This window comes from Zootermopsis nevadensis, unplaced genomic scaffold (assembly GCF_977971745.1).
Source record: "Zootermopsis nevadensis isolate Lab colony 2312 unplaced genomic scaffold, Znev_1.0 Znev_ptg000007l, whole genome shotgun sequence".
Classification (NCBI taxonomy): domain Eukaryota; kingdom Metazoa; phylum Arthropoda; class Insecta; order Blattodea; family Termopsidae; genus Zootermopsis; species Zootermopsis nevadensis.
This window is the reverse complement of record NW_028259139.1, coordinates 9,451,134-9,464,433: the sequence shown is the minus strand read 5'-3', so window position 1 is coordinate 9,464,433 and position 13,300 is coordinate 9,451,134. Positions and strand designations below refer to the sequence as shown.

The 13,300-nt window shown below is 39.4% G+C and overlaps 2 protein-coding genes across 5 annotated transcripts in view; one reads left to right on the top strand and one right to left on the bottom strand.

Annotated features, from left to right (window-relative positions):
• The first annotated feature begins 2,796 nt into the window (after positions 1-2,796).
• On the top strand, positions 2,797-13,270 carry LOC110829072 (uncharacterized). 4 transcript variants are annotated; one of them, XR_002542845.2, is made up of 3 exons: positions 2,797-2,885; positions 4,983-5,271; positions 10,071-10,149. XR_002542845.2 is itself a non-coding variant. In XM_022062403.2 (2 exons), the coding sequence occupies exons 1-2, from the start codon at positions 5,680-5,682 to the stop codon at positions 10,671-10,673; spliced, it is 666 nt and encodes a 221-aa protein (XP_021918095.1). In that variant the 5' UTR covers positions 5,597-5,679; the 3' UTR covers positions 10,674-12,879. The 4 variants fall into 4 exon arrangements, 2 of the variants coding, with proteins under 2 accessions (XP_021918095.1, XP_021918101.1); XR_015533927.1 differs by lacking the exon at positions 2,797-2,885 and adding an exon at positions 3,035-3,530; XM_022062403.2 differs by lacking the exons at positions 2,797-2,885; positions 4,983-5,271 and adding an exon at positions 5,597-5,742 and having other exon boundaries at positions 10,071-12,879.
• Positions 12,198-13,300, bottom strand: part of spz6 (Spaetzle domain-containing protein 6) — an 11,028-nt gene continuing 9,925 nt past the window's right edge. Inside the window, exon 8 of the mRNA XM_022062431.2 lies at positions 12,198-13,241. Coding sequence (XP_021918123.1) covers positions 13,134-13,241 — 108 coding nt within the window. The 3' untranslated portion in view covers positions 12,198-13,133. The remainder of the gene's footprint in view (positions 13,242-13,300) is intronic.

The following is a 13,300-nucleotide window of genomic DNA, read 5'->3' as shown; positions in this document are numbered from 1 at the left end:
TTACTGTGACGCCGATAATTGGTATCCACGATATTTAACGGTACAAATAAGGAGCGGCAATATGGCTGGCGGTGTAGGTCACTCCTACAGGGCTTATGGTGGCATACACGTGGCTGTCAGCTGTGTCGTACGCGAAGTTTCCTCCTCCCAGGCGGTCCGACTGGATGATGGCGCTCTCGAAACTCGGAGCGCGGTCACTTAAATGCCTCTCACGACACACAGGATGGTAGTCAAGCACAACACCACAAAAAAGTCATGATAATCTGGGTTATTTGTCTAAAAACTGCAGATATTATGCAGTGGTGAATGAGATGTAAGTTTTCCATTGCCATGTTTGTAAACAATTTTTTGATGAACACGACTAAGTATCTTCGGAAAAATACGATCCATTGGGGGGGGGGGGGGGGGATCGTCCCGAAAAGGGATAGACGATTAACAGGATGATAGGTAATTTTAATAGACGGATACATTTTTTTTGTTGGGGGGGGGGGGGAGATTGTAACCCTAGTTCCCCACTTTTGTTCTGAACACTGCGCTCCGTATACCTTAGATGTTCTTACCTCAAAGTAAGACACGCTTTTCACAACCATCCAGAACAGTGGCAAAACTGTTGTTTATGTACGCTAATCTTGATACCATGCACTGAATGTAAAACACACTTTTAGACCCACATAAAATTAAATTTGTTTCATGTATCATTACTTGGAGCCGGGATAGCTCAGTCAGTATAGTGACTACGGCCTGGGCGACTGGGCTTCGATACCCGACAGGGTCAGATGATTTTTCCATTAACCTCTGTGTCCAAACCGGCTCTGGGGCCCACCTAGCATCCTATCCAATGGGTACCGGGGTCCTTTCCAGGGGTTAAAACGCTGCCGAGGCGTGACGCTGACCACTCACCCCATCTAGTGCCGTGGTTAAGAATGAGTAGGAGCTATACCTCTTCTCCACCTCAGCGTCTAAAGGCGTGTAGCAGGACAGCTTAACTTTTTTATGTTGTCATTATCTGCATGTTGGAGATTTCGTTCTTGTCTTGCAATCTCGAGAAATATGTGCTATATGGAACAGAAGGGTGACCTTATATAAACAGCAGCTTTGGTAGCACGCGGATCTTGACCACGCCCGCTATCAAAAATCCCACTTTGACTGTAGGCCGTGACCTTCCTGTGTGACCTTGGTGTTTAAATTTCCGGGTCAGTCATCTGTTTTCCGTATGCTTTGTCTTGCGGTGGCTGGCTTGTTTCTGAAGATGTCTCCTGCCATTTAAATACCAATGAACCAGTATCTACCAAGGGTGGAGCGTTCGTGTTAGCCGTGTTAACCCGGCTAACACGTTAAAAAAATAAAATAAACTACTACTTTCGTGGTTCAGTGCTACTCCATACACTGGAACACAGGAGAACAAGTCCGATAAAATACACCATTGGCCAGCTTCTGTCTTAAAGGCGTTTTTTGACAGTGGCTTTTCGGTTCTGTGACCATAATTGAATCCATTCCATATCACAACTTAATTGACAGTAGTTTCTATGTCTGATTTGTTGTTCTCGAGGCGGTGGAAATATGGATTGTAGTCTTTTGGGTTATTGTCCCGTGAAGTGTTGTAGTTGGTTGCCAACGTTTTGGGGGAAAGCATCATTTCAGTCCGTTCCTTTAGTGGGATTGGAACCCACGATCCCAGCTTTCGAGAAATCAACACCAAAAAATGTTTTTGAATTACGAAGAGCATTTTGTTTGAAAATTAAGTCGCTTAGGCTTTATATTAGACTGATTGTAACCGAAGTAATATTTACCCAAACGCTTTTAATGCGGACAATAATAGGGAAGTGTTGACAAATCTTAGCAAAGCTCGTAAATATTAAATTTAGTGTAAATGTGTTCAACCATTCTCCAGTTACATGAAGACAGACTGATAAACAAAGGGAGCGAAACCAGATGACATTTTTGCAGCCGTTAGCCTAGTTGCGAACTCGCTAAAAACTGAATCTAAATCTGTTAGGTCGTATCGGAGATAAACCACAGGCTTCTAATGCAGAGGCTTTCGGTTTAGCTTCTTAACGCTAAGAACGTAATAGTAATGTTGAAACCACTCACTCCAATTAAGCTCTGATGTTTTGTACGACTTTTAGAGAAGAATGTTGTCAGAATCTGAACGACCTTAGTTCTGTTTTCGCTTTCGCTAACACATTAGTACATATTCGCCTTGCTGATAGTTGTTCCAAGTTATTGTATGATATTTAAACTTAATAAACTGAAAATACAGGATTCCTAGATACGCCAAGTCCAGAGAATTCATTATTCATATTATGTACATTATCAGTTGTTGACATCTTGTGGGATTTTTCTGTGAAATTTGTTATAATTACCAAGCGTTGGTTGGTTTGTTGGCTGTGTCGATAATTTATTAAAGTCGCTATTATCAGTCATTATAACTTCGATATGTCGGAGTAACTCAGTATAGTGAGCAGCCCGGGATGGACGACCGGTGTTCGATTCCCGAAGGGGACAGAGTATTTTTCCTCTAGCCACTGCGTCCAGACCGGCTCTGAAATAGAAACATGTTTACGTTCGGAGGTGCTTACTGCCTCCATCATCAGGGCCTCATCGCCCTCTTGATGGAGGAAGTAAGCACCTGTGAAACGTCTGCGAGACGACACGGCATCACATTTACTATAAAAGAAATAAACATTCAAGGGTTTTGTCTGTATATGAAACAGGGAAGTCGATATTACAGCTGGTAACCGCTTACCTTGAAACTAAACGTCATTGAACGAGTCAGATAAAGCACGCTTAGTGATCGTTGTTTGTTAGTCTTGCTGTGGCGAAGTGAATGTGTACAAAGGAAACACGAGAAAACACCATTTTCACCTGTTTCATACACCAGAAACGTAAGTAAAGATTTCGTTTTGAGTTCAGTTCATTGTTCCACGGTTAAATAAATTAGTTTCTGAGTAGTTGGACCCCAAGTAACAGCAAGAAACGATGAAAAGGAAAGTGGAAACTCGCCTACTTTTAGATAAATGGCGTAACACAAGTTACAACATGTTTCGTTACAACACTCTCGAGTAGGAGGGAGGTACGACTTTAAGATATCGTGATTCTTATAAGTTGCTCAGCCACTATCCAGTCATCTGTAAAGTTGTGTGCTGAATATTGTCCTGTGTTCGACGTGTGCAATGAAGTGAAGTTAGTTCAGTGAATCAGTAAAGCAACGAAGTTAATATGTGGCAATAAGTATCATGTATGCCGGAAATATCAAAGGTACCTTCTGGTTTGCTTTGTTTGTTGTATTGTTCTGCACTGTAAAAATATTTGAAAAAGTGAACAGAAGCTGTTAACGAAACTACGGAATGTGTTCTCGAGGGTCGTGTGTCTGGTGAGATGTTTAATGTGATGATACGTGTTTGTGCTGTGAATGTAAAACTGTTCCACATTCTTGACATCGATAATTACATAAATATTTAATGATTATATTGTTATTCTGGGTTTTGGCGCCCTTAAGACTCATCGGTAGATGACGTCTCCATCTGCAGGTTTGTAGTTTTCTTTTAATTTTGTAAGTTTACCCAGGTTTTTTTTACAGTAGGTCAAATGAACGCGTTGAAGATGAAGATATCGGGAACAAAGGAACAAAACTTATTACATAAATGACTTATTGACGTATACAGTAAATTACTATGATGAATATAGTTTTCTTAAAAACAAGATATATTTGTGTAATATATTTCTTGTTGGCACGCCATTTTTGTAAGTATAAAGTAGGATTTAATTTGAGGAATATAAAAGTTTTGATATTCAATTGATACAATTTATACAGACTACAGAAGACTGGTGGCAGACGGAGGAAATAAAGTGAAAGTTTTGTGGTAACGAAAATGTGTGTATCAAATATTCAATTTCCAAATTGTTTCTGTCGCAAGGCCATGTGCTTGTCCGCCCTTGGTGCTGTTTTACGATAATACTGGTTATTCCTTGTATTTAATCATACTACGACTTAATCTGACTATAGTACAATATTATGACGTACTAATTAAAAGGACTTGCGTCAGGCAAATGCTAGAATGGTAGATACACCACTATCGCAACGTCACTTACTTATTCATATTATCATATTCCCATATAATTAAAAGCAATATAACCTTTGTAGTTGATATAACGTATTAAAGGAATCAGTCTCCTCTGTTAACCTTTTAGTTTGATTTTGTGACCTTACACAATATAGAAGTGTCTTAAATCTACGAGTCTTCGCGATTAGATTGACATAAAAATTTTGATATTTCTGCCCTGATGCGGGTTTTTCCCCTGCACTACTTGTCGGTAACGAGGTGAGAGATAAGAATTAGGATGTCGGTACCCACATCGACGATGGAGTGGGCCAATCAGGGGCGACCAACCCATCAGAAGATGAATCCCTGAGTGACCATTAATTCTATCACTAGACGATTACAATATCCAGACATAGAGAGGTAATTTATTTGGAAAGAATGGATAAGAAGGCGTAATGTTGTGATCACGATGTTTAAATAATATAGGCTAGTAGTACAGATGATTTGTTATACGGGGGTTGAGTTCGTATGAATCGCCGCGTATGACGAAAATGCGTACAACGGGAGACGTATAATAATCACTATCTTGATATCAAACTGACGGAAGAAGTCTTTGATTCAAAGCTTGTTAATAATAGATTTTAAAATTTGATCGCGGGTAAGATATTGATGATCTTCATAATACTGAAATGAAAACGCGGACAGCGAAAGCGCGTATAATAAAAGTCACCTGTATTTGTAAGTAGAGACGTGGAAACAAACACCTCGATTAAATTATTCCCTAGTCTGAGTCCGGAATTTGAACAGGATGTATCCTGAAAGCAAGTCTGACTCTTTATCAATATGTCTCCCTGCACTTTAGAGGTTTAATTGTATAAGAATTGGCCACAGAAACTGATCATTTTGGTGGTAAACATTGTTTTTGTCGTTTGTTTTCAGGTGTGTGTGTGTGTGTTCAGCAGTAGCAGTGGCGGATTCGCTAGGCTGCTGTCATGACACTTGTGATAATTTCGACATTCTCTGCATCAGTTTGGCTACTTCTGTTCTACACAGCACTTCTGATTCTCTTCAGTCCCTGTGTTCTGGTCATAATTGCCCTTCTTCCTCAACACCTGCCTATCTTGCTACTTAGAAGAATTTTCACAATTCCTATGGAATCTGTTTGACGTCACTGGATTTAATTACCAACTCCAGTATTCTATCTGCCACTGGATCTCTCTAACCAAAAGTACGTAAGAACTGTCGAGACATCGTATGATCAAATATGAGTTTGTTTACACACTTTTGGCCGCAGTTTTCGGTAATAATATTGCACGCTGTTCCCGCAAAATCAGAGTCCAAATTCGATAACCGTACAAAGCTTCCAGTAAAATGGATGTTTCTCTCGTTTTCGGACGGGATATTACTAAGTTTTCAAACCAATCTCGGTTTATTCACTACAGACGTGCCTACATGCATTTTTCAGGTCATAAAGTGTGTGGCGATAATTACACAATATGAAACTTCGTTATATGTAGCTCACAGCGCGCGGATGGCCACACAGAACGCATGCATTCTGTAAGAAACTACTACGAAATAGCTCTCGAGAACAAGCCTATTCTCTATATTCGAGATACTCGAAACTCGAGATTATCGAATGAAAATCGAATATTCAGTCAGTTCACGACAACTGCCTGCCTCATCTACATCTTACTCTCACGTACGTAAATAAGTTTAATATAATATACAAGTTCTACTTAAGTCACCAAATGCATTCTGAATAAACTCTATGGGCAAAATTAAAAGATGCTAATAGCTAAACTAGTTGATACATATGTTTACCACTGGGCTTTAAAATGTTAATAGTTAATTTTTATGTGTTCACATTAAAGTGTTTCTAACCTAAGCTAGATTACTTTAAGTGGAAGATAGGGATTAATTATGTAACTGGGAACTCTACTTACACAGCTTACCTCGTAATGGATGACCAAAGTTATTATGACGCTTCTGGGATGAGGTAAATAATTGCGTACTTAACTTTGGTGAAGAAATCTTTTAGAAAGCTGACATTTGGAAGACATAGGTAGAGCTGGAAACTAACTCCATGGAGCATAGTCGTTCTTGAAAAGCTAATAACAGGCCTACGCTTAGCTAGTCCAAGAACTGATTTATGCAGAGGCGATAATCATAGCCTACTATTGAAATATGTCTTCGAACACGGGTTATGAGGATGTAATCTGAATGTTACTAGCTCTGGATAGTGTGTGTTATATTACGTTGTTAATACTAGACGCAGAAGAGAAAGCTTAGTCGTCTGCATGCCTTAGAACTGAAAGTACAGTCATTGACCTTGAACTGAATAGTAAGAAAAATAATTGCGTAAAGACTGAAATGTATTATATGAGATTTGATGTTCTCTTTGCAGTGATGATGTCGATGTTTGCCGTCTAGGTTGTAATTTCTCGTGAACTTGTAGGTAAATACAAACGTTTCGGAGTAACGTACTGCTTCCATCTTCAGTGTTCAGTGATATTTGAACATTACTCGTGATTGCATAAAATAGCTAAAAGATCCTATATTTTGGACTACGTGTCAGAATACAGTAGTTGAACTACTGAATTGGCATGGCCGATCGAACGAAATAGATTAATCTATTTGTATGTAAGTCTCCGCTTGAGAATCAAGGTTAAGTAGGTTGTTGTATCGAGGTTTTCTTTGAAAGAGGAGGGGCTACAATTGTGTTGCTATAGTTGCGATGTTAGTGAAGGGGAGTAAAGACTGAGATCTGAACGACTTAACGTACATAAATGCCCTGTGAGGTGAGACACGGAGAAGCAGGCTTGGCAATGTGTATATAAAGAACCGCCCAGTTTGCAGAGTGCCATTAGCTCTTTGTTACCATCGTGACTGGCTGGAATTGTGGAGTCTGACAGAGATGAAGGTAAGGTACAGCGTCTAGAGTCTGCATGCATAACCAATACCTTGCACAGTTCTGCTGCTTACGATCTGGTTAACGAATTATTTCGGTACACGTCAAATATTCGCAGGAATTCGCCCTGTTCTATTATTATTTATAATATAAATACCCAAAAAGCATCGTTTGTTTCTAGTACAAAAAAAATGTCTGGATCATAGGCATTTGCCAGTTATTTCAGGGATATCAAAGGAAAGATTTTGGCACGGGACATTTTGGTTTCAAAATTAGTTTGAAGTCCACTTTAACAGAAGTTCTCTAAAAAATGTAATTTCACTGTTGTCGTGTTTCAGTTTGCGTAGTTTAAGAAAAAGTTATATGGTTCGCTTCACAGAAGGGAAAATGTTTTGTTAAAATGCTGCACCAATTAAAATAAGCTACGAGGGTCGCTCATTAAGTAATGCCCCACATTTTTTCCCTCAGAACATATTTATTCAAGATGGCTCAAATTTAGTGACAATATAAATCAATGTTTCCTTTACACATACTATTTTTCCACATAGTCCCCATCAACTTGTACGGTTTTACGCCAGCGTGGAACAAGTGCATGCATGCCTTGCCGGTACCAGCTCTTGTCCTGTGCACGTAGCCATGTCCTCACTGCTTGAATAACGCTCTCGTCATCTTCAAACCTTGTTCCGCGGATAGCATCTTTAAGTGGCCCAAAGAGATGGAGTCGGAGGGTGGATGGGGCAGCACCGTTCAACCAGATTTGGTGATTTCTTCCCGGGTTCTCGGACTTGTGTAAGGGCGTGCATTGTCATGCAGGAGCAAAATTTCTGCTGGATGCTTGTGAGGCCGAACTCGTCGGAAATGCTTCTTGAGGGTTTCCAGGGTCATAATGTACGCGTCTGAATTGATGGTCGCACCTCTTGGCATCACATCCACAAGAATGACCCCATCACTGTCCCAAAAGACAGTCATCATGACTTTTCCGGCGGAGGGAGTTGACTTGAATTTCTTCTTTCTCGGTGATAGAGGATGATGCCACTCCATTGACTGCCTTTTTGTCTCCGGCTCAAAGTGGTGTATCCAGATTTCGTCACCTGTAATGATCCGGGACAGAAAGATCTCTCCCTCAGCATCAAAACGCTCCAACAATTCAGAAGAAATCGTTTTCCTTTGAATCCTGTGGTCTGCTGTGAGACTTCGTGGAACCCATCTTGCGCACACCTTCGAATATGCAAGAGCCCGGATAATTGCAATTACACTTCCATTACTGACTGAAAGCTGTTGGGCCAATTGTCGAGTTGTGATGCGCCGATCCTCACGAATAATGGCATCCGCGCGGTTCAACATGTCTGGAGTGGTGGCTGTGGCAGGACGCCCAGAGCGCGGCAGATCACGGAGCTCGGTTTCTTCACTTCCTGAAGCTTTAACTCTCTTAGCCCAGCGACCAACGGTGCTCCTATCGACTGCACAGCTTCCATACACAGCACACAAACGTTTATGAATGTTCACCACTGTTTCTTTTTCAGCAACAAAGAATTCAATTACAGCTCGTTGTTTGTAACGAGAGTCGTTCACAGACGTCATTTGAACAGTTCACTACAGCTCCGCTATCGGTTGGAATCATTTGAAACTCCGTACACGAACGCGGGAAACATCAAATCTCAAGCATGTAAAAGTGCACTTTTCTATCTTCATTATTGGCTGAGAAAAAAAATGTGGGGCATTACTTAATGAGCGACCCTCGTACTAAGACGAGTCATGTAAATTATATTTAAAAATTCAATCCGTACCGCGTAGAAAACACTTTACCTTAGCATTGCAGAGATCAATTGGTTAATGCTGTTTACCCTGAGAATCATACAAAAATCATAGTTCTTGTTCATAAGAGTTCTTGATTATTAAATCGGGTGGATCATTTGGTTACCACTGTAATTTAAAGGGTTAAAGTGGTTATCTAGAAAAAAGACACGAGACCCAATAGGAATGGTTACATATTTTATATTATGTGGAGTGTAATGTGATATTATAGATTGATATGTGAATGAGGTAAGGCGAGTAATTGTTTGCAGTTCGAGGCGAAGACTTCCATTTCCCTATATTTTTTTACGACGATCTTCAGTGCTGAAGATAGAGGCAGTGTGTTTCTCTAAATGATGTTATCTACCTACGGTCCTACACGGCTTCATAACCCAATTCCAACATCCTCACTACAGTGCTACACTCCTTCCTTACACGTATTCATGACGCAGTGCAAATTTAAGCATGAGGGCCAATCTCAACTTTACATTTCTAATCCGTTGTTGTTGGCTGCCGCCTATCACGCTTAGTTCTACCTGCAGGATCACAGTTTTATAGGTCTGCATCCCGTTGACCTTGCTCCGTTATTCTAAATCAAAGAACTGTTATAATGTTACGTAAGAAACTCATAAAATAGCATCTTGACCGTCACTGCCCACATATGGACTGGTGCAGTGGTAACAAGACTGGTTCTGAAACACAGCTGATGTTTTCCTGCCCCTCCCTCATTAGTATTTTAGCATAAAAGCAACGGTCATATTCTGCCAGAAAATCCAGTTAGTTAATTCAGTTTGTCATTCGATTCCACGTAATCTTGACACCAAACGTCGAGATAAGTATTGTTAGTTACAAATTCTCTGTATTTTTGAAGTCTCGTGTTTAAATAGCGAATAGGGTACAGAGTGACCTTAGGTTTTGTCTGATTTTCTCCTCTGTCTCCTGACTGCTGGTCTTTTAGCTATCCATATTAGGATCTTCTTATGTGTCTTGTGCCACTGCATAACCTCAGTAATAGATTTTGTGCTCCTGATTGTGTTTTAGAGGTCCTGAAATAGTAAATTAAATTAGGCCATGACCACTTCCTTCCATATTCTTTCTGAATCATTCTTTCCTAAATCATCCCATCATCTGACTGTACCTGAGCTGCTGACAGCATCGTAAAATAAACTACAAATAAATAAACTATATCTTGAGCAGTCAGAACCTCTTGTTGCTACATTCTGACTAGATTCATCATTCAGAATCATTTTATTACATCTTACAGTATCATCATCATAAAATAAATGGATAGTCAGCAAACTAACATTACACACTTTTGTGTGCAGCTGTCAACTGTCCTGGCATGCATCACGGTGACATTGCTGGCTGACATCGCGACGGCAGGGCTCCTCAAAGTACCAAAAGTCTACAATGCTCTCATTACTACCAATGAGAAGTTGGTTCCTAGCAGAGCAATTCCAGTTTCCACTTCAGTGTTTCATCCTGTTGCATTGGCTCCCGCAGTTCCAGCCGTATTTCTGACGAGCCCTTACGTCGCCATCGATGACTCTGAAGCTAAAGCCAACAAGTCGGAGACTGAAGATAATACTGAAAATGAAAGCGATAAGAAACCGGAAGGTGAAAAGAATGCCACATCAAATTCCTTACCTTTAATCACACCATTTTCTCTTCCATTAGCATATTACAATTCTATTACTTATTATCATAACCTTTGGCCTTATTCCTATTCATCAGTGTCACCTTCTGCATTTTTATTTACTGCGCCATTTGCATATCCTGGAATATTTGATTTAAATGGAGGTCTGCAGTGGAGTCAAATCAAGAAACCGGAATCTGATCCAGCTTTGTCTAAAGACTCAGCATCTACTCTTCCTTCTGGAGCCAAAGATGATCCAGAAAAGGCATCGGTGTCCACTGATGCCAGCTAATTGCAAATACATCGTCAGTATCGAAACATAATCAGCGCAAATCTAAAATTGTAATGGTCTTCGATTCTGTGAATTTTGTGTTTTAGTAGTTGCTGTTTGAAATGATTGATTTCCCCTTTCTTTTCTCACATTTTACTGATGTACTGACGCTGACCACTCACTCCATCTAGTGCCGAGGTCAAGAAGGAGTAGGAGCTATACCTCCTCTCCCCCCAAGCGCCTGCATGGCGTGTAGTGGGGCAGATTTACTTTTACTTTACTTTACAATATTCAAGATATCGTCTCACATTTGTAGCAATTTTACTTCAAGTAGAATTTTTTTAAGTGAGAGGGAATTCTGAACATTTCATTACATGCTGAATATTTCAATAAATTTTGAATAAATTAGATAAAAGTCAGGTAAGAAAATTACTGTGCTCGCAGGTTTATGGCAATTTATAACAGGAGAACAGGTTCAAATCCCACTCGTGTCATGGACGCGCGTCTGCATTTTTCTGTTTTATTCTGTGTAGTAATAGGTTATGTGAACGACAAATTTAAATTTATCTATTTATAAAAATCAACAAAGTGAACCTTAAATGCCATAAATGAAAACCATGTTATATAGAAATGGACTTGGTGAATTAAGGAATAAGATACAATGTTTGATGCATGGCATGATTTATCTAATCAGATTTTATGGCACAACGGGGAACGACCCGTTCTTTAAGTGCCTGAGCACCGGGTCCCAACTTTTCGTTGGCTCGATCTATAGACATTTTGGTAGGACTCCTTGGACGAGGGATCGGCCCGTCGCAAGGCCTCTACCTGTACACAGGTCAGCACAACACAAAAAAACGCGGACAAACATCCAAGGCTTGAGTGGGATTCGAACCCACGGTCCCAGCGGCACAAGGCCCACGCCTCAGACAGCGTGGCCACTGCGGACCCCGATTTTATGGTATTCCTCATGTAAAAAAAATAAAGACTCATTTTGTTGTGTATATTTTAATAGATAATGTGTGTATAGACACAGAATATTGTTATCTTTATGTCAAAACTTCTAGATTTTATACCTGAAGTTATTCCGAGTCAGAAATGTCATTTGAACGAGTCAAAATCTTAGAGGTTATGGAGCTATGGATAGAAATTCAAGATGAACAGATATAATTACAGATTTTCGTCAAGCATAATGAGGAATCCCCATATTTCAGTAGACAGATGACAGAATGGATCATTGGGGTCACTGAATTTCACTGATGTAGATTTCCATTTACGGGGTTGCATGACAGACGATAGGAACAACTTTATTGAATTTCTTATGCTGAAAGATGTTCTACATAAAGTTTAGATCATGTGGAATTTCAAATATCCATTAATGAGAATCAGACCTGCATACACGTGCAATTTCTGACTGGAACGACCTCAGGAATTTGGTCCTGAAGTACTGACCCTAGTCTTCGGACATTCTTCGTATGTTACGCGCTGGACGAGTAGGAACAACAAGGATTTTACAGGTAAACTATCAATTATAACTCTGAAATATTTGTAAACGTTTATGAGATTACATGTCGCAACATCCCAGAAGACGGTATATTCATAGGAAACACCATAAGAACCTGAGATATCACCATTACTCTCTGTACGTCTTAATTCTATGAAAGTGATTGTCTGTGTATAATGGAGCATGGGGCTTGCATTTTATTAAATAATAGTTATAGATTTACAAAATACAAAGTAAAAAGCAAAGCTGTCCCACTATACGCCATGTTGCCTCAAACATCGTGTTGCAGTGAGAGCTTACCATCGCAGATAGGGAAGTGGATTGATTTTAATGTAATTTTTAAACATTATTACAGCTTTCATAAACCAAAAAAACTTACAAGTAATTTTAAACAATGAGAAGTACAGTGAGGATTTGTCCGGAGTACAGCCATTAGGAGCGTCGTCTTCAAATGTGTAATTTGTTTATGATCCAGCTGTATTTATGGTGTAATGCAATGAACTTTTTTTATCCGAGTAATCAAGAATATGTAATATTTATAAATTACTAGCTTCTTGAGTAAGAAAAATATTTTAATGATATAATAATATTAAAATTTGATTTAATTCCCTTTTTCCTGCTTCTGTTGTAATTCGGAAAAAAAACACTAAGACAGATCAACGTGTTTTTGTAGTGTAAGATTATGTCACGACAAATAAATAAATAAATGCCTTAAACGCAGAATCTGAAAAGGGTTTTGACGTAGAGGAGACATTTCACAGAGGATACAAATAAAATATTTCGGTGGTACAGATATAAAAAATGACCGACTTGGATTATTTCACTGGGAAATCAAAATGATAATACCTATAAGGAATTTATAAAACTTGTATTGTCAACTAGAATGTTGAATCATCTTGTGCGTCCTTCATTATTTTGTGTTGACTAATAATAAATTATAGTAAATTATCGTACAGTTATAAGTGAATGATCAGAGGTTAGAGGTCAGAAGTGACGACCTTCCGCCTAATGTAGCGAGAAAAATAATCTGGCCTCCAGCACTTGCAACTCCCAGGGATGAGGAACCAATCGTAGTACAGACGCACCTGAAATAATAAACAAATATTAAAATATATTGTAGTTTTTAATATTACTTGACTCCAAA